The sequence below is a fragment of the Salmo salar genome, chromosome 16, assembly GCF_965601325.2.
Source record: "Salmo salar chromosome 16, fSalSal1, whole genome shotgun sequence".
NCBI lineage: Eukaryota > Metazoa > Chordata > Actinopteri > Salmoniformes > Salmonidae > Salmo > Salmo salar.
The window spans coordinates 72,921,349-72,942,840 of record NC_138306.1 but is presented as its reverse complement, the minus strand read 5'-3'; the positions used below and the strand labels follow the sequence as shown (position 1 = coordinate 72,942,840).

General features: G+C 43.3%; 2 protein-coding genes across 13 annotated transcripts in view; both read left to right on the top strand.

Moving 5' to 3' along the window:
* Positions 1–513: 513 nt before the first annotated feature.
* LOC106574533 (LON peptidase N-terminal domain and RING finger protein 2) lies at positions 514–7,319 on the top strand. 2 transcript variants are annotated; one of them, XM_082962880.1, is made up of 9 exons: positions 514–1,509; positions 2,832–2,950; positions 3,055–3,637; positions 3,824–3,929; positions 4,021–4,135; positions 4,259–4,380; positions 4,524–4,682; positions 5,245–5,557; positions 5,821–7,319. In XM_082962880.1, the coding sequence occupies exons 3-9, from the start codon at positions 3,313–3,315 to the stop codon at positions 6,019–6,021; spliced, it is 1,341 nt and encodes a 446-aa protein (XP_082819006.1). In that variant the 5' UTR covers positions 514–1,509; positions 2,832–2,950; positions 3,055–3,312; the 3' UTR covers positions 6,022–7,319. The 2 variants fall into 2 exon arrangements, with proteins under 2 accessions (XP_082819006.1, XP_082819005.1); XM_082962879.1 differs by having other exon boundaries at positions 3,812–3,929.
* Positions 7,320–8,885: 1,566 nt separating this feature from the next.
* Positions 8,886–21,492, top strand: part of LOC106574534 (mitogen-activated protein kinase kinase kinase kinase 4) — a 45,165-nt gene continuing 32,558 nt past the window's right edge. For 10 of the 11 annotated variants that reach the window (XM_014150483.3, XM_045697679.2, XM_082962878.1 and 7 more), the window contains exons 1-2: positions 8,886–9,417; positions 9,776–9,841. In XM_014150483.3, the coding sequence (XP_014005958.1) occupies positions 9,361–9,417; positions 9,776–9,841 (123 nt within the window). In that variant the 5' untranslated portion in view covers positions 8,886–9,360. The remainder of the gene's footprint in view (positions 9,418–9,775; positions 9,842–21,492) is intronic. The other variant, XM_082962877.1, reaches the window with a different exon arrangement.

The window sequence follows — 21,492 nt, the reverse complement described above, 5'->3', positions numbered from 1 at the left end:
AGAGAATAACTTGTATGAAAAAAATAAATAACATAACAGCCTCCAATATGTAGACACTGGTGTTCCCCTTTATCTAGCCGGCTACTACCCGGTTACTAAACGCAGTAACTGTCATTAGCCTATCAATAGCAAAAGGTATTTTTTTTATGAATAATGACGTAGGATAAATAAATAACATTATGTTTAGTCTATAAACTTTCAGTGATCCACTATTTATTGTCTATGTAAAAAAAAATGCTTACAATTTTTTTTAAATCATCTTGAACAAATATAGATAGACCCTTTGCATTATACGGCTCGACTCTAGAAATAAGGAACTTTATCCTAGTTATATGTATCCATGTCATAATCTCCGAGAAACGGACCTTTTCCATTCATCAGAAATGTTCACTTACACAACCTCCTGTCTATTATAAAACGAACCATATAACACAAAAAAGGACCATAACACACCAATGAGGTCTCTGCCTTGAAGTCACGTGCCATTACCAAACGCAGCGCATTCACCTAGGTCACAAAAAAATAGGTTGACGGTGACCGTCTACCTTTGCAATTTATGGATGTTATTTTATTTATTTATTTATTTATTATGCGTTGATTAATTTGAAGCGCAATATGCATTTAGAATGGCTCTCCAATCGCGCGTAATTTTATTCAGGAGGTTATACAAACTTTCAGTGCAGCAGGTTACATAAAAAGCAACCAGTGATTGGACGAAGTCAATTCTCGGTCTGTCTCTATTGACCAATTCAATTATTTTATTTGAATACACACATTTGTTTTACATAGATGTTATAGACTAAACTGATATGGATGTTCGTTTGAAAAACCACTTGGATTATTTTATCCACGACAATACTGCTGCTGTGGGCTTGAGCCCAGAAATGCTGGCAGTTGCACGGGAAGCCTTCGGTGCTGGGGACTTTAACCTCCTTGCTGAGATCTACAGCGCCCAGCTGGCGGACCTCCGACACCCGGACCGGAGCCTCTGCCTCCTGAAAGCGGACGCGCTAAGCAGGGCTGGGCGGATAGCGGAGGCTCTGGATTCATACTGCACCGCCGCCAACTTGGACAGGTTACGACCAAACGAACTAGGGTCTCTCGTTGACTGTATCGCGCACACTTTGCGCGTAAAAGAATGCCTAAAAGAATGCACAGACTCCAATGGGCTTTCCGAGGATGAGCATTCGTTGGACCTGTTCTCATGTCGGCTTTGCAAGTGCTTGTTAATCGAGCCAACAACTTTGGAATGCGGCCATACATTCTGTAAACCATGCATTGAGGATGACGGTATCAAAGAATGTGAATTCTGTCGTTACAAACTGAACAAAACAAATGGAGAATTAAAGCCAATCGGTTTTAAAGTGAATGTAGTACTCAGTGGCCTGTTGGGTAAATGGTTTTGCGTAGAGAGTGAAGCAAGACGATGCTGGCTTGAAGGGGACAGAATGCGGAACGAACAGGGCTTTATCAACGCCCTTGAAAAATACAACAACGCTCTTGAAAAAGGTAAAATAAAAACATATTTTAAAGGGGAAATCCGAAGTTGAGACAAAGGTATTCAGCCACACCGTTTTAGTAAAAAGCTGAGGGATGGGGCTGGAGAAATGTAACCACTGAAATTCATAGACAGAACTAACATTGCAGTAAAAGAAGCTCACATTTTGGGTTCTGATAACTGTTGAACTAAGCTCATGAGCCATTTTAGTTATATTCTTTAAGAATCAATGGGTACATAACATACATTTTAAGTCCAAAAATGAATGTAGCAACTGAAGATTGTCCCTAACATTACATCATCATTCTTTTTGCATGATAGTTCTGTGCCCATTGAAATAAAAGCCTGTAACCCACTTCTGTGACGTGTGTAGGTTTGTAATAGGTTATGTCGACCCATAAGGTCAAAGCCATGTTATTGACATCACTGATGGAAGGTGAACAGCCCTGGTCTGCAGGGATTATCCCATCACTGCCACCAGTGTAGTGATTGGATGAGGGAACCAGTGGTTATGGGATAAGTTACCACCTGCGCCACGTTCATAACACAAACTAGACCGGATAGAGGTTGGGATATATTGGCATCATCACACCATGATGACAAGTTCAGTTAAGGCATGAGTTGTGTAAGTAAAGTCATGCACTTTGTCATAATAGGACAGCCAGAAGATGCATGATTTGGGTTGACCTGGTTTGTAGATAAATGCCTGTGAAGTTTGTCTAGGGATCAGAGTGGGCAGAAAGGTAGCTTCTACCTTTTTATTACATGGATAGGTAGCTATGGTAGGCTTTCCAAATAAGTCAGGTGTTGCACAGACAAATGCTTTGTAGTGTTAGACACAGGCATACATTTTTGTCTTGACACACACAAAACATTTAATGACAGGGCGTTTTGGAAGTGACACTCCTTCTCTAATCTCCACCCAACAGTAATGTAGGCCTCAGCGCAAGGTAATAGGATAGAGGTATGCAGCGTTCTGAGGGCATGGTGGAGCTAGTTCCATATGACCTGGATCTTATGAAATAATATTCTGCCCTACATACAGCTTGTCATCATTTGTGTTGCTGCTTGTAGGTTGAATATTTAGCTAACACATTACCCTCTCGGGGGGGGGGGGGGGTTGTAAAAAGGGTTATGAATACAGTTAAAGCTGTTAAGTAATGACATATCAATGACAAACTAATAATTAACGGTTTACAAACCCATACAGCCTGGTTTTATACTGGTTTTAAGGAATTGACACAATGGACCCGAGCAATGGAGGGTGCTGGAGATATGTTAAAAACTGAATCTGACTCTTAACAAATGTTTGTATCATGCTCCCTCTGCACAGCCCCCTATATGTGTGGGCTGCTGGCCCGACGGGCAGAGCTGCATATGGAGATGAACAACTTCAGACAGGCCGTACAAGATGGAGACGCTGTGTGTCGGCTGATGCCCCTCTCTCCCAAGGTACGAAAACACGCAACTGTTTCCTGACATTAACACATTTTTTTGGTGTAAATTAACCTGAAAGCCACTGTGGTACTTTGGGTTTTGTGTGTTTGTGTTCTCAGGCTCACTACGCGAAGGCCCTGGCTCTGAACAAAGCCGGCTATAATGAAGAGGCCCTGCAAGAATACTTCTACTGTCTGGCTTTGAAGCCAGACTGGACCTCAGTCAAGCTGGAAACGCAGAAGTTAAGCTACTCCGCTGTGTTTCTATACCGTTGAAGTTGTATTAAATTGAATTAGTTAGTTCACCTAACCAGTTACGCAACCACTTGTGTGCCCGATTGACTGCCAATCACTGTCTATGTCTCTTTCCCCCTGTAGATGCTGAGTGAGATGTTCTCAACGTTCAAGACGGACGGTCTCCCCACGTCATCACTCCGCCCCCACCAAACAGGCCCCGCCTCCCACCTCAAACCAGCCTCCCTTCTCCTCGACTCCCTCCGTTCCACCCCTCGTAGATGGAGCCAAACCCCTACTGGCTGTAGAGACAGTTTGTCTGACACTGGAGCAGAGACCAAGTCCTCATGTGAGGACTCCAAGGCCCTGGCTTCTGTCCTGGCTGCCTTACCTCTCCCCCCTGGGCTAAAGAGGAAGTTCTCAGACGAGCCCCAAGGCTCTGCCCCCCCAAACAAGCTGCCCAGAAAAGGTACCCAACCCCTCCCATTCCAATTAGCAATTATTTATTGTTGCCAAAAAGTAGATTTTTAAAGTAATACTAGTGAACAAAAATCTTGCAAAGTATCTTACTGTTGCGTGAATGGAATCATTATAAACATATAGAAACCTCAGCAATAGTATGATGGAAATGTATTTGTTTGAGTCTTGTGTTCAGATGAGTCGAGCTCATCCCAGATGCCTGCTGCTCGTTGCAGTGAGAGGAGAGAGGTGCCCCCTCAGGTCCTCGATAGCGCTGACCTGGAGTGCTCTGTTTGTATAAGGTAAGTCAAACACACACCCTGTCTGTAGGTCCAGTATTCCCTATGTAGTTATTAAAACCTAACCCCCCCCCCCCCCCCATGTTTTCTCCAGGCTGTTCTATGAGCCAGTCACCACCCCCTGTGGACACACCTTCTGCATGAAGTGTCTTGAGCGCTGTCTGGACCACAACCCCAACTGCCCCCTGTGTAAAGAGAACATTACAGAGGTAAATAGTCACCACACAGACCTGCCTTCACTACTATTGGAAATGAATATCAGTTAGTGAAAGACAAAATGAGTTATGACCAAAATTCCCCTTGTTATCTGATTGAACCTGTTGTAATTGCAGTACCTGACCACTAGAGGGTACCATAAGACCCTGCTGATGGAAGAGGTGCTGCAGCTCTACCTGTCTGAGGAGCTGGCTGAGAGGAGCAAGGTGCACCAGGAAGAAATGGCAGCGCTGTCAAAGTGAGTCAGGCCTCATTACATTTCAGCCCCTAACCCCTTCTCAAAACAAAATGTCTGACTATGTTTTAGAATCCTATGATACAATATTATTTGGGCAGAATATCATATTTAGTGGTTTAACCCACGTTTTATTCTCTCTGCAGCTTGGCCCAGGAAGTGCCCATCTTCGTTTGCACCATGGCATTTCCCACAATTCCCTGCCCTCTGCAAGTCTTCGAGCCGTGTTATAGGCTGATGGTCCGACGCTCTATGGAGACGGGAACCAAGCAGTTTGGAATGTGCATCGCTGACGACATCAAAGGGTGAGTGGAGGTTTTACAACTGTGCCCACACAGCCATCAAAACACTTTGACACTAGTTTAACCAAAAGGGTAGCAAACCTGTATTTGCGACTCAATTCAAGACCATGTTAGCCCACTGAACTAAAGCCTACCCTAGACATTTTATCTGAGTGCTAACAGGTTTCCATCATAGTTACTCATCCTCACAGGCATAGCTCTGTGAACTACCTCCACCACACTAGCTATCCCTCACACTTTCACTCCAACAGATTAATGTGAGCAAATGGCTAATGCAGATGTAGGATCTTAATTTGATCACTCTTTTGTTGGATAGAATTTCCCTGCACAGCAGGAAATGCAAACTTGTAGTGCATTTAGAGTTTTAAAAAGGTTTCTAAGGTTTGTAAATTCGACTTGATTTGCCCTAATGGAAAAACTTTATCAACCCCAACAAAAATGTCCATGAATTATAATCCACATAATAATTCACATTTCCAGTTGCTGCTGAATAATTGTTCTGCTGTAGCAAACTGGCTCACAATAAGATCCTACATCTGTATACCCTGCGTTTCCCTGGCCACAGCTTCGCAGACTACGGCTGCATGTTGGAGGTGAAAGACGTGAAGTTCCAACCAGACGGCCGCTCGGTGGTCGACACGGTCGGAGTGTCCCGCTTCAGAGTGCTGAGCCACGGCCACCGTGACGGCTACAACACAGCCAAGATCGAGCACCTGGAGGACCAGAAGGTGGATGGAGAGGAGCTGGCGGAGCTGCAGAAGCTGCATGACTGTGTGTACGAGCAGGCCAGCACCTGGTTCACCTCCCTCAAAGACAACATGAAGAACCAGATCGTCAGTCACTTTGGACAGCTGCCTGAAAAAGACCCTGACATCCAGGTAAGAAACAGTCAGCAGATACATACAGTAGAACTAGGGTTCTGACTTTTTCCTGGTTTCATTGCCTGGTCAGGAGAAACTTTGACCCTATAGCTCTACCCAGCTAAATCTAAATACCCATATCTGTTCCTCTAAGAATTCACCTTTATAAAAGCTGATTAAACTGTGCAATCTTGGCCATAGACACTTTTGGTTGTGATATGGAATAATTCTATGTGTCCTGTCTTCTCTAACCTGACCACACTCTGCCTCTGTGTTCTCAGGGGAGTGCCAGTGGTCCTGCATGGTGTTGGTGGCTGCTGGCTGTACTGCCCCTGGAGAAGAGAGCCCAGCTAAGCATCCTGGCCATGACCACCCTCCGAGAGCGCCTCAGCACTACCCGCCGCGTGCTCAGCCTCGTCACTCGCAAACACCCTCCACTGCGGCGACCATCTTCAGCAGCGGCGGCATCATCATCACTGTAGTGGCCCCCCGAGAGGTGATCAGTTTAGAATAATCTGGGCCCAGTTAGGCGATATCCAGATTGTCAAAAGTTACCTGTCGGCTAGGATTAAATGCATAGAAATATAATGAATAGAACAGGAGTCCCCGTTGAAGTCGGTTATTTTTCTGTTCTATTCATTATATTTCTATGCATTTAATCCTATCTGATAGGTGAAATCCGGATAGATAATTTTTGGAAAACTGGGCCCTGGAGAAGAATGGAGAAGATACTCCATTTCTCAGAAGCTCTAGCCTCAGATAAAGAGTTTCAACAGTGGGAATGATTCAGCAGTGTTGTTCATGATCTCAGGAATGGTTTCTACTTGAGTCTTACAAAAAGGATCGATGGACTAGTCCTACCCAACCAAAACACATAAATGGGTGTCAGGTTTGCGCACATATCTTTTGGTACATTTCATTAAGTCCAGTTTTGTCATGTATATGTGTGGTACATTAGGTTTATTTTGTTCTTGTTTTATTGTTGGCCTGTGTACAAATGAGGCCTTAAATTATTTTTGCAATATGTTTTTTTCTACTATTTGTCATGTGAAGCCAATTTTCATGTACAGAAATTCAGCATTTTTCTATGGGACATAGCACAGACATTGTAGTAGCACCAAACATCCACAGGGTGGCAGTAAGTGAGCAAAGAGGATCAGTGCAGACAACCCTACATTTGAACAGGTGTTTTTTTGCAGTGGACAGATCCACTCCTTTCCTCTGTCACAAAAACAACAGACAGTAGGACAACACCCCTGTCATTCAACAGCCTAGTTTAGTTAAATTAATCAAAGCTTGATTAAATATAGTAAGCCTAAATCATGTCTTTATAAGTGGCTTCATAGCTCGTCAACCATCTTGATTAATTAACCAATGATTTTCAGCTCGCTCAATTGCCCAGATGCACATCGGAACTAATGTTTTCAGCCTCTCCATGGTGTGTTTTCCCAGCAACACTGCTGTGTTCTGATCTAGCCAGACTGGTCACAGGAGCTGAAGTTGGATTGTGCCAGGTTGAAGTCCCTTAAGGGAATGTTCATCTTTGGATGCTGTACAGCAGGGGTGTCAAACTCATTCCACAGAGGGCCGAGTGGCTGCGGGTTTTTGGTTTTTCCTTTCAATTAAGACCTAGACAACCAGGTGAGGGGAGTTCCTTACTAATTAGTGACCTTAATTCATCAATCAAGTACAAGGGTGGAGCAAAAAGCTGCAGACACTGCACTCTGTGGAATGAGTTTGATGTGCTGTACAGTAACATTTTTTTTTTTTTTTTTTTTTTACAGTAACAATGAGGCCAAGTGGTGTTTTTTTCCACTGTGCTGTTGTGAGGTATGCATAGACACTCACCTTCATAGTTATCTACATGAGTCTATTCCAAAATCACACAGCGGGTCTCTTTCCCCCCACAACCAGAGGTTGTCAAGAGGCCTGGGCAAAGGTAAAAAATATGCCATATTCCAAATTGTAAGGACTGGTGTACTCTGTGTGGTCACCACATTAAAAGCTTTTGTGACTTGGCATATTTCACCCACACAGTCAGATCTTGGAGAAGCAGCCAGGTGAGTAATTTGGGTTACTTAGAAGTCAGAACCGGAGACGTCATATTTGTAGACAATGAGTCACCTCCGTGCTCCGTCATCACCATGTTGGAATGATCTGGATTCTCCCGAATTGATTCATTACCAAACCCTCTTGATAAACACACACGCCATCATTCTCCCAGACCAGTGGAGGTTGCTGAGAGGAGGACGGCTCCTAATAATTGCAGGAACGGCGCAAATGGAATGGCTTCAAACCATGTTTGATGTATTTGATACCATTCCACTGATTCCGTTCCAGCCATTACCATGAGCCCGCCCTCCCCAGTAAAGGTGCCACCAACCTCCTGTGGCCCAGACTCATTTGCAGAAATTGCTCATCACTACATTTTTAGTAACAGGAATGTGAAAATTGCATTCAGTGAATCTTAACTTACATTTAAAAGGTATATGATTTTGTTACTTGTGTGTTCATTAGGCCCAAAACATTTATTATTCAAACCATTCCATATAGTTATACATTTACCATCAATGCATCCTCAACAGTCATTGTCTTGTCAATTTGAGTGTGTTCAGGTGTGTTGGCCAGGGTTTATGTCTTGAAAGGGGGTCTATTTGAACAGTGGGAAAAGAATGCTCTGCAGGAAAGGTTTTTTTTTGGGGGGGGGGGGGGTTGTTGTTTTAATAACCTTTTAGCATGGTCTCTTTGAACCATCTGTTTTATAGCCTAATAAATATTTATTGAATTCTGACCATTTTTATCTTGTCCCAGTTATTTATTTTGTTTAACCCCTTGATGTGCATGGGGTAAGGCCAGCTCCTTCACAAGAAACATTGTTGCTTGCCATTTTGTATTGAATACACACAGATCACATGATCTATAGTAGGAAAGAACAGGTTTCTTGTGTGAGTTACCACACTGATGTTATGAAGCACGGGGCAACCATAGAAAGGTGTCTGAATATGAGGCTAATATCAGGTCTTTGGCCAGATGCCCATTGACTGAGACGGGATCAGCCGTATACATATCAGTAATGACGAGAAAGGGAAGTGAGCAAAGGCAGCAGCAGGTAGGGGAAATATCACCCTGGGGTACTGCTTCAGGATGAGGGGTCGAGACTCCCCTAATAGTAGACAGTGAGCAGTGTGTCTACTATTAGGTTCCCCTCTCAATGAGGGTAACCTAATGCGGTAGCACATGCATAGCAAATAATGCCTTTTCAGTTCACACTCCGCTCAGGCTCGTTCGATTGTTCCCTTGCCACACCCATGATTACGAATATTGACACCGATGGCTCCCGTGCGCATGTCCATGATTCTGTGCGATAGAGGCCCGCCTCGCCTTTTCTCTGGCACCTATTCTTTACAGACATCCTTCGTTTTTACATGAAAAAAAGTTGTTTTTATTATTTTTGAGGGGCCGTTGACCAGACGAGGCAGAGAAGAATAGAAATAGCTTTGTATCTCTATTTCTTTACTGATTAATCACCCAGTCCCCGGTTATTGCATCAAGGCCCAGCCCCTCCTCTGATTCCCGACCGGCTTCCTGTGTTTGTGCGGTTCTCACCAGCCAGGGAGCGACGAGGAGGAGCACGACTGGGAGTTGAGCGAGCGAAGGGCCGAGCTGCCACCTCAACATGGACTAGCCTAGTGTCCTCGGACAACAGTAGCGGACCACAAAGAGGAATACTCGAGGGGTTGTTTTTCTACAAGGATGCGCCGCAAATGATACCACATCAAAGATTCCACAACGCGAAGGAAGGATCGGTTTATATTTAAAAGATGGCGAACGACTCTCCGGCTAAAAGTCTGGTCGAAATAGACCTGGCTTCTTTGCGGGTGAGTGGTGGACAAGGGCAGTGTCTTTTTATTTAAAGATTAATCTACCCCCAGATTTAATCTATTCCACTACAGTGAGTTAAAACATATAAAACAAACAGTTTTACCCAATAAAATATGGATACATTTTCGGGGTTACCATTTCTGGGAGGCTTATTTATTTATTATTCGGATCGAGAGAAAGCTGTCGTGCTGCCTGGCTTTCCTTTGTTCGAAATGCATTTGGCATGTTGTGGAGATCAGGGCGCAACAGCTGCGTTAATCTAGGTCACATTTTGGCAACAATTATTCAAAAACATTTACCATTTAAAAAAAAAATGTTTGTGTAAAAATAATATATATTTTTGACTCGTTTCAGGATCCAGCAGGGATTTTTGAATTGGTGGAAGTGGTCGGAAATGGCACCTATGGACAAGTATACAAGGTTTGTTCCAATATATATTATTTTCTTCATCTGTGGCCTAATCGTCGACACTGATTTCTGACACTAGATAGTTAACGTTACATTGATGCAGTTTTGGCATTGATCACTGAAATGATCCAGATGTCATGCTTGTGTGATGGAATAGATTCATGTCAAAATGTCTCGTCAGGATGTTTGCCATTGCACCCCAATAATCACAGGTTGGATTGGTAAAGATGATCTCCCTCTGTGTACTATTGCTTGTAAAAACATGTTTGGTGAAATATGGAAGGTAGCTTGCAATCAATCCATGCACCACTCCGTTAGCCCAAGCTCCTCTGTTTCTCATCTTCTACCCAGGTTAGGCCTTAAAGCTCAGTTGATTTGTTTCTGAATTGGACTTTTCTTCTCTTAATTTCCATTAATATTATAGATTTGGTTTAGAAGTAAATGGCAACTGGGTTTGCAGACCAGTGTTGCTCTGAGTGTTGTTAAACTGCAGCACATGTCCTACATCACATTCTGCTGTGGAGAGAAGGGGAAAGGGAATGATGATCCAGACAAGGACTTGCTTCATAGACCATTTGGTTAAGTAAAATATCATGTGTTACACAGCAGGCTTTTTCCCCTCTCTCAACCAATCTGTTTCTTGGTGTCATGTTTCCCTGTGCAAATTATCATGGTGACTGTTTAAAGTAATTGTTGAAATGGACCTTTTTGGAGAATTTGGTGGGTTCCTTCTCTTGGATTTTGAGGATGAGTCTGACCCACTATTGGTGACCTGCCTCTCTTCCCCGTACCCTCGTTTCCATTGGAAGGTCTTGTCTGTATTTAACCCCTCCTTTCAAACAGTCAGGCTAGCAACACTGTGCAGAGCAGCTTGAAAACAACTGGAAAGTCTGTTAAGCAGGGTGGTTCACAGGGGCTGCAGCAGTGCTGTGTCCTGTGTCTATTCTCTTAATCTTAACTCTCAGGAGCAGGGTAATCTGGACTCCTGACTGAGGAGAAACAACAATGATAGTCTGGATGTTCGAATGTAAAAGCAGAACCGTTCATCTGATCCAACCCCGTGGAACAGAGGGCTTTAAAGACCAATGCTGTTTTCTTTTGGTCATGTGACCCCGTTGGTAATGGAAAACTTGCTAGCAAACATCTTCCTTCCATGAACAGATGGCTTCATGGGCCTATGTGGAGAGAATTATTTACTTATAGGCTTTTGTCACTCACTCTCAATCTCTTTACTGCTCTTTCTAAATTTCACCAAATGATAGACTACAGAGTTTATTGGAATTGGTGCATTAAAACGTTTACATCAAAGGCTCTAATGGGCCTTATGCTATCTTTCGCTATTTATAGTCAGGCAGAGCATGAGCCATTCTTCCACACTGCATGGAATAGAATGGACGTCCTGCAAAAGGGCCCCGGGCTGGCTGTGTATGTGCCTGTTTCGTTCCACAAAATGGAGGACATCCTTGGTCTAATGATTCCAAGTAAAGCCAACTTGTCTGTGGCAGCTGATTTGAAAGATGGAGAACCAGGGGGTAATAGTTTTGTCCTGAAATTCATACGTCTTCATTTTCTATTCTGCAGACAGTTAGGTCTGCATGCTCTGGTTTGCTGTACATTTTCACAACAGACGGACCCAAAGCCATTGGATGTCCGAGGTTTACTGTATGCCAACTTCTAACCTACATAATTGTCATGCCAAATAAAGGCAGTTTGTTTCAATTAATTATTCCCCTTCCTCTAGTGAGACTGTACTGTGAACTGCACGTTATAAACTAGGCTAATATGTAGCCCAGTTATGTACACTACATGACCAAAAGTATATGGACACCTGTGCGTTGAATATCTTTCGTTGCAAAATCATGGTCATTAATATGGAGTTGATACCCCGTTTGCTGCTATAACAGCCTCCACTCTTCTGGGAAGACTTTCCACTAGATGTTGGAACATTGCTGCGGGGACTTGCTATCATTCACCAACAGGAGCATTAGTGATGTTGGGCACTGATGATGGGTGATTTAAGTTTGGCTCGCAGTCGGCGTTCCAATTGATCCCACCGATCTCAACCAACCATTTCTGTATGGACCTCGCTTTGTGCACGGTGGCATTGTCATGCTGAAACAGGAAAGGGCCTCCCCCAAACTGTTGCCACAAAGTTGGAAGCACATGATTGTCTAGAATGTCATTGTATGCTGTAGTGTTAAGATTTCCCTTCACTGGAACTAAGGGGCCTAGCCCGAACTATGAAAAACACCCCCAGACCGTTTTTCCTCTTCCACCAAACTTTACAGTTGGCACTGCATTAGGGTAGGTAGCGTTCTCCTGGCATCGGCCAAACCCAGATTTGTCCGTCAGACTGCCAGATGGTGAAGCGTGATTCATCACTCCAGAGAACGTGTTTCCACTGCTCCAATGGCGGCAAGCTTTACACCACTCCAGCCAACACTTGGCATTGCGCATGGTGATCTTAGCCTTGTGGGTGGCTGCTCGGCCATGGAAACCCATTTCTTGACGCTCCCAACGAACAGTTCTTGTGCTGACGTTGCTCATAGAGGCAGTTTGGAACACCATAGTGAATGTTGCAACTGAGGGCCGACAATTTTTACGCACTTCCGCACTCGGCGGTCCCGTTCTGTGAGATTGTGTGGCCTACCACTTTGTGGCTTGAGCTGTTGTTTCGCCTTGACATTTCCACTTAACAATAACAGCACTTACAGTTGACTGGGGTAGCTTTAGCAGGGCAGAAATTTGACAAACTAACTTGTTGGAAAGGTGGCATCCTATGATGGTGCCATGTTGAAAGTCACCTGAGCTCTTCAGTAAGGGTAGTAGAATGACAGTTTTTTTTTTTATCTATGGAGATTGCATGGATATGTGCTTGATTATATATATCTGTCAGCAACTGGTGTGGCTGAAATGGACAAATCCACTAATTTTTGAAAGGTTGTCCACATACTTTTGTGTGTATATATAGTGTTTTCTTTCCTACCTCCATCAGCTGCCTGACACCAATGCTAGGTCTGAATGAGGGGCGCTAGCTGGAACTGGAGGAGGAGGAGCAGCTGTCCTGGGCCCCAGACAGAGCCTGCATGGCCAGGCAGCTTCATTACAAAGCTGGTTTTGTCTCTGGCTCTCTTTGGGAACCACCACCAGACCCACAGAAAGGATGTGTTCATCAGTCGGGTCTCAAATGCTGAATAATCAACTAGCCCTGTTCTGGAAATACAACTTTCTATCTCTTTCTGTGAGCCTTTTTCTTCTTCTTTGCAAAGTAGTTTTTCACCCAATCAAACCTCTCACAATAAGACAGCCAAGCACAGTCTATTTCTTCTATTCTGAAGGCCCAAGCCAATTTCTTCCATTCAATTACAGTTTTGAAACGCTGACTTTTTTTTGGGCCTACCTTATCTCTGTCCCTTCTGTTTGTTATTTTGGTTTTCAAACTGTTTGCCTTGTAGGTATGTTTTTGTGACACTGTTTGTCTCCGACCCAGTCGCCACAGCCTGTTTGATGCAGCTAGCCCGGATGACATACAGTACCTCACTGAGTGACCTTTTCATTTTGGAGCTTTTGACAGAAGCGGGTTGCAGGCGCTCTAAGAACTGAAATGCCATATCACAGCCCCGTGCTGCACGATGTGGCTCTTCTGGATTCAAATGCCTGCAGCCAATCACAGCAGCAGAGGCAAGGTGGCAGTGATTGTTGCCTGGGGCTAGTGCCAGGTTTAGATCTTACTGTTAAGCTCAGTGGTAGCTCGGGGGTTTAGATCTTACTGTTAAGCTCAGTGGTAGCTCGGGGGTTTAGAACTTACTGTTAAGCTCAGTGGTAGCTCGGGGGTTTAGATCTTACTGTTAAGCTCAGTGGTAGCTCGGGGGTTTAGAACTTACTGTTAAGCTCAGTGGTAGCTCGGGGGTTTAGATCTTACTGTTAAGCTCAGTGGTAGCTCGGGGGTTTAGATCTTACTGTTAAGCTCAGTGGTAGCTCGGGGGTTTAGAACTTACTGTTAAGCTCAGTGGTAGCTCGGGGGTTTAGATTGACTTGGCCAACCAGCTGAATGACCTTTTTGAAGTCTTATCTAACTATCAATATGTGGGTGGGACAGTCAAGGGAAGGGGGACATCATTTTATATGCTCACTAGGGATGTAAATATTGCTGCCGACTAACCCACCCTCATTAACCTGTCAACAAACGGTAGATTTTTTTCAACAGAAAGTAGCCTACTATGTATGCATACAAGGAAGGACATTTTTCATTAGGAGCTTAATGGACACATGCAACAATAGCAAGCCTATCGTCTTACAGTCAAAAGGCTATAGCCTATTATTGAACACGCAACTCCTGTAATGAAGCAGCTATTAAATAAATCGTCATTTTCCATCTTTTGCCAAAATGTAATTTGTTGGAAAACAGTTGTAAACAGCTCGCCTATTGCGAGCACTTCCATATGTGACACAGATGACAATCTCAGTTAGAAACTAAGGGGGCTTTCACACTAAATTGGTTTGGTGTGTTTTTTTCCCAACTGGTGCATTTACCCCCTTAGTTGGTTTACTTATTTAGGTCGGTTCGTTTGGACTGCTGTGGACTTTATCCGTACTAAACAATGCACCATGGTTCTCTCTAAAAGGGTGATTTCGGTCTGATTCAATTTGTACGTTGGTACGGTTCGCTGCAGGTGAGAGTGCAGTCCGGACCAAACGCAGGAAACCAGAGTCACGCATTATTGGTTGTTTGACATCGTAACTTGACATCTCTGAAACATTTGTGAGTAGCAGCGCATTTCTGAACACATCTGATGCAGGTTAGGGGAGACGAGGGCTATACCGGGGATCTAGGTTACTGAATATAGACTATTCAGGTTGCAGTTAGTGGCTGTTCTCCCACATGTTGTTGGAATACCAAAGCAAAAGTAATATGAAGATTTGGACACAAGTGATGTGTCAGGATACTCATAAATGGATTTAACGTGAGCATATTTGTCAAATAAACGTATGACTTGCATGGAGAAGTGGTTTTGTTGTGCAATGTGAAACCAACCAGACCAAATGGGGAAAAAATACAATGTAACAAATACTGACTCAAACTGTGAAAACTCCCTTAGACATTTTTGGGAATCTACTAGGATTTGTTGGTAATATGACTGCAATTGTGCCTTAGGCTTGTGGACAAAAAAGTTTATATAAAAACCAATAGAACAGTCGAGAAATTATGGTAAGTGGCATGAGGAAGTCGTTTAAGAAAAAAATGTGCCTCCAATTTTGGTTGGATTACTTTGAAGTAAGCTAAGACATGCCTCATTATTTGAAGTAAAGTAAAACGTTTAGGTTTCAAACAATTATACTGCCTGACGCTCACGTTGCAAGGTGATTGGTGACGCATTGATAGCCTGCCTACCATTGACTATAGCCTATGCAAGTGAGCTTGAATTACGAGTTGAGATTGAGAAATAAAAATAGTAGCTCTTTTTTTTTAATAGTAGCCATCTCAAAAACGTTCTAAAACCACACGTTACAGTCCAGTACCAGCTTTTTGAGGTTCAACAGAGGTTCAACAGAGGTTCAACAGAGGTTCAACATTAACATCCCTAATTCTCACCTTGCACTGGAATGAAAGCTAGTAGATACCGGTTCTCACTTAAATTTTTACAGGAGGACCCTTCTCAAAATGGGCAATGTGGTGCTGCTGCTGGCTGCTATGTTACACTGTGGATGCAATGGCTTAGGCTATTTCCCCCAATCACATTGTTCTATTTCAAATCTTACTGCCAACGCCCCCCTCCTTCTGGCTCTCAACATTTCTTAATTAATTGCTTATGATAAACTCTGGTACGAGTCCCAATTGCACTAAAAGCATTGAAATAGGAGGGAGGCGAAATACATGCTTGGGGGTAATGGCTTGCTGCAGCACTACAATCTCCCTGAACGTCATTGACGTAGTGTTTGTGGGAACTCAGTCCTCTTCTCAATACCCACGAAGTGGCAGTGGTTCTTCCTCCCCAGCCAAGCCCATCTTCAGCATCCGGTGTCTTCATGGCGCTCCCCCAGCCACTGAACAATTGGCCATTGTCTCATTAAGGAGACAGTCATCAGTGTCCATGCTGGTCTCAGATGTGCACAGCTTTGTAAGTTGATCCAGACTATATCAAGTAGTCCTACGTCTCAATACAGTTAGTTGTTGGATTTGCAGTGTTTTCATATTACCACCATCCATTTAAAAAAAATAAAAACATTTTGCCTACAACTACACAGGCCATGACCTCCTAGTCCCATTGTGGTGGTAGGCTGAAGTTGTATGCTATTTCTATACCCCTGAAAAGCCTCTTCCTGCACTGACTGACTCCACAATGGGATTCTCAGATCAGTCTGATCTCTTCTTTGGCTCCAGACCAGCTGGCACTGAGAGATGGGATGGAGAGCCCTCCGGTGCGTCTGTGAAGAGAAAATGATAGCGATAAAAACAAAACCTGAAGAATTCATTAAGTTCTCCCTTGGTGCGTGGTATGTGGGGGAGGATTCCCTCTGCTGGGCTGTACAGAATGGCCATATATAGACCTAGTTAGCCAGCCACTCTGTCTGTCAGGCCTGCAGGGCTGGTGGTGCCCTGGCGCTCTAATCCCTATGATGTGCCAACCTCTCTTAAACATCATGCCTCTTTCTCTTCCCTCACCGCCCACCGGCTTCTGCTCTGCAGTCCATGTCAGCCCAATCTACAGGGATGCTGGGAGAATATACCCACAGTCCTGTGGTGCTGGCAGCTCCTGTGACCTCACTCTTTTGCACTCCATTGTTTTCCTTCCCCCTCTCTCCCTTCTCTTGCCCCCTTCTTTCTTTTTACCTGTGGGTAAACCATTTTACTTCTCCTGCTTGCTCATAACCTCAAATCATCCCCCTACCAGTCTCTCTCCCCCACTCTTTCGCTCTCTCGCCCATGTCTGCTTTGCCAGGGGAAGGACTTGGCAGGTTTTTGTGGACCCAGGGTGAGGGGACTGCTGCAGCTTTAAATAGCTTGGCCCAGTTCTGTGATTGTAAGGTGCCACTGAGGGTCACTGGTTCCAACACTCTGTTTGACACGGTGCCATGTCTCTGTGACAGAGGCCACATGTAACCCCCCCTGCAGGTACAGAGGAAAGGTCATAGGTCATGAGCAGCATCAAACCCTCTGTGGCAGTAACGCTATATAGGACCCATACTGGGCTAGCTTCCATATTGTATTTGGGCTATAGCCTTTATACTGGCTTTGCTTTAACATTTCATCTGTCCTAAAATGGCATCAGAAACTTGTAGTTGAGATTTGAATTTCCTCACTTTAAGCTGTCTTTAATATTGGAGACTTAAGGATGAAGATCATTCAACGGAGCTTTATTTTTCCACGAATGAAAGACAAACTTCCCAGGACCTGAACCCATGACATCACCATAGAGCAAGGTTTCTAAACTCGGTCCTGAGCCCCCCCCCCCCCCCCCCCCCCCTTGGTGCATGTTTTGGTTTTTCCCAGGCACTACACAGCTGATTCAAATAATCAAAGTTTGATGATGGTTGGTTATTTGAATCAGCTGTGTAGTGCTTGGGAAAAACCAAAACATGCACCATGGGGGGGGGGACTGAGTTTAGAAACCCTGCCATTAAAGGATGTAGATGGGCTAAACAAAGGAGAAGTGACGGATGATGCAACACTGATGCAAGCACACCTGTCTGCCTCCTAATCGTCTAGACATCCCCAGTCTCTGCCCCTCCCTGTCTTTTCCTCCTCCTCATCTCTCCTCTCTGTACCACTTGAGAGTTTTTGGTTCGATTATTTAGAAATAATCACTGTTTTCGGTGTAATCTTTTTTGGGTGGACATCAAATGCGCTTTGCATTATGTGGGTTGATAGATGTAACACAGAACAATTAATACAATTTCATGACATTTGTTTTATTTGATGACTACTATTTAATTCCAAGTCATCTCTGAGAAGGCATACTTTTATGACTGCTTAGTATTAACTATCAATCTCTTAGATCATGTATTTTCAGAGATTCTTCTCTCCATCTCAGTGCCAAAAAAGACCGGACTAGTAGGAGCGCAATGGATTATGGTCATTGTAGTTAATTAACACGCTTTCTCCCCAAAAACTACAGCACCAGTCAAAATTTTTGGAAGACCTACTCATTAAAGGATTTTTCTTTTGTACTATTTTCTACATTGTAGAATAATAGTGAAGACATCAACTATGAAATAACACATATGGAATCATGTAGTAACCAAAAAAGTGTTAAACAAATCAAAATATATTTTATATTTGAGATTCTTCAAAGTAGCCACCCTTTGCCTTGATGACTGCTTTGCACAACCTTGGCATTCTCTCAACCAATTTCATGAGGTAGTCACCTGGAAGGCTTTTACAACAGTCTTGAAGGAGTTCCCACATGCTGAGCACTTGCTGGCTGTTTTTCCTTCACTCTGCTGTCAACTCATCTCAATTGGTTGAGGTCGGTGATTGTGGAGGCCAGGTCATCTGATGCAGCACTCCGTCACACTCCTTCTTGGTCAAATAGCCCTTACACAGCTTGGAGGGTAATTTTCCTGTTGAAAAACAAAGGTGAGTCCCACTAAGCGCAGACCAGATGGGAGATCGCTGCAGAATTTAATTAAATTTTTTACCTTTATTTAACTAGGCAAAGCACCATCATACCACCACTACCGTTCTTCATGGTGGGAACCACACATGCGGAGATCATCCGTTCACCAACTCTGCGTCTCACAAAGACACGGCGGTTGGAACCAAAAATCTCATTCGAACTCTCAGAAGGACAGATTTCCCCCGGTCTAATGTCTACTGCTCCTGTTTCTTGGCCCAAGCAAGTCTCTTCTTCTTGTTGGTGACCTTTTTAGTAGTGGTTTCTTTGCAGCAATTCAACCATGAAGGCCTGATTTCACACAGTCTCCTCTGAACAGTTGAGGTTGATCTGTCTGTTACAAGAACTCTGTGAAGCTTTTATTTGGGCTGCAATCTGAGGTGCAGATAATTGCTCATTTCTGAGGCTGGTAACTGTAATGAACTTATCCTCTGCAGCAGAGGTAACTCTGGGTCTTCCTTTCCTGTTCCGGTCCTCATGAGAGCCAGTTTCATCAGAGCTTGATGGTTTTTGCAACTGCACTTGAAGAAATTGTAAAAGTTCAAATTTTTCAGATTGACTGACCTTCATGTCTTAAAGTAATGATGAGCTGTCGTTTCTCTTCGCTTATTTGAGTTGTTCTTGCCATAATATGTGACTTGTTTCAGGAAACTAGGCTTATGTTGTGCGCCACTACTTCACAGGAGTGCCATTTGAATGTAAACTTTTAAAAATATTTTTTTATCAAAAATTTGCTCTGGCTATCTACTCTGATTTCAGAGCACTCTCATCTGTGTGTGAGAGCGCAGAATAACTGATGAATTTAACCTGTCTGGGCAAAGTGGAATCGCGTCGCGCGAAATACAAAACCTCATAAATGCTATAACTTCAATTTCTCAAACATATGATTATTTTACACCATTTTATAGATACACCTCTCCTGAATCGAACCACGTTGTCCGAGTTCAAAAAGGCTTTACAGCAAAAGCAAAACATTAGATTATGTTAGGAGAGTACCCTGCCAAAAAAAATCACACTGCCATTTTCAAAGCAACTAGATGGATCACAAATACCCAAAACACAGCTAAATGCAGCACTAACCTTTGACAATCTTCATCAGATGACACTCCTAGGACATCATGTTACACAATACATGCATTTTTTGTTCGATAAAGTTCATATTTGTATATAAAAACAGCATTTTACATCAGCGCGTGACGTTCAGAAAATATTTTCCCTCAAATGCTTCCGGTGAATCAGCGCTACAATTTACAAAATTACTATTCGAAAACATTGTTAAAATGTAATAATGTCATTCAAAGAATTATAGATTAACATCTCGTGAATGCAACCGCTTTGCCAGATTTAAAAAGAACTTTACTGGGAAATCACACTTTGCAATAAACGACGTGGTATGCTCAGAAAAATAGGCTAGGCGATACATGTTGGCGCCATCTTGGAACCATCTAAAATCAAAAATACTATTGTAAATATTCCCTTACCTTTTGATTATCTTCATCAGAAGGCACTTCCAGGAATCCCAGGTCCACAACAAATGTAGTTTTGTTCGAAAAAGTTAATAGTATGTCCCAATAGCTCCTTCTTGTTAGCGCGTTCCGAAGGCTACTCATAATGTACTGAAGCGCGCGGGACTTGTCGTCACGAATGTGCAAAAAATATATATTTACGTTCGTTCAAACATGTCAAACGTTGTATGACATAAATCTTTAGGGCCTTTTTCAACCAGAGCTTCAATAATATTCAAGGCGGACGATTGCATTGTCTTACTAAACGTTTCGGAACAAAATGGTTCCCATGGGCGCCCGCGTCATAGTAGTAATAGCCCTCCCCCTGTGACCAACTTCCCAAGCCTCTCTTTGGGTCAGTTTCTACCATAGAAGACTCAAACCACTTTGTAAAGACTGTTGACATCTAGTGGAAGCCTTAGGAAGTGCTAAATGATTAAGTCCCTGTGTGTTTCAATGGCAAAGGCTTGAAGTGATTCCACACATCAGATTTCCATTTCCTGTTAGGATTTGTCTCAGGGTTTTGACTGCCATATGAGTTCTGTTATACTCACAGACACAATTCAAACAGTTTTATAAACTTTGGAGTGTTTTCTATCCAAATCTATTAATTATATGCATATTCTAGTTACTGGGCAGGAGTAGTAACCAGATTAAATCGGGTACGTGTTTTTTATCCGGCCGTGCAAATACTGCCCCCTATCCCCAACAGGTTAAGAACGCCTAACACCGGTTTTAATTTGGCCGGTGTCAGTAAACGTTGGCAAAAAAGCGTAAATTGTTGCCAGCAGCACAGGTGCAGTCACCAACGCTCTGGATGACATAAAAACAGCCAAACCAGCTCTGTTAGGGCGAGTAAAATGGTCAGTGAACGGTTCTCTCATGTTAGCCGGTTAGCTTGACTGTTGTTAGGACAGAATGCTCAGATCAATCCTTGGAGAGATGGGTGGGGCTGAAGCTTAAGAGGGTGTGAACGATGCAGAATGGGTGTAGACAAAGCTCTCCAGCAGGTACCAAAACATTCAAAGGCCTTTTTCTCCAAAGTGAAGTTAGAAGCTTATCAACTTTCAAAGCAGAAGTATTTTCCCATTGTTCCTCAAATGCCGTGTATGATATACCGCTGTGTATCTCTGTGCCTCAGCTTTGTGCCACTACAATTTCAAATGTTGCTACACAAGGCCGAATCAAGGCGGTCAGTCACATATGGACTTGATCTTTTACCAAATAGCCCTATCTTCTGTATACCCCCCTACCTTGTCACAACAACTGATTGGCTCAAATGCATTAAGAAGGAAAGAAATTCCACAAATTAACTTTTAACAAGGCACACCAGTTAATTGAAATGTATTCCAGGTGACTACCTCATGAAGCTGGTTAAGAGAATGCCAAGAGTGTGCAAAGCTGTCAAGGCAAAGGGTGGCTATTTTGAAGAATGTAAAATATATTTTGATTTGTTTAACACTTTTTGGTTACTACATGATTTCCATATGTGTTATTTCATAGTTTTGATGTCTTCACTATTATTCTACAATGTAGAACATAG

Excerpts from the sequence above, each read along its gene's own strand:
- LOC106574533 (XM_082962879.1), top strand. The coding sequence starts at position 3,313 with ATGCTGAGTGAGATGTTCTCAACGTTCAAGACGGACGGTCTCCCCACG. Across the intron at positions 3,930-4,020 it reads GAGTGCTCTGTTTGTATAAG|GCTGTTCTATGAGCCAGTCA; the intron begins GTAAGTCAAACA and ends TGTTTTCTCCAG. Across the intron at positions 4,683-5,244 it reads ATCGCTGACGACATCAAAGG|CTTCGCAGACTACGGCTGCA; the intron begins GTGAGTGGAGGT and ends CCCTGGCCACAG.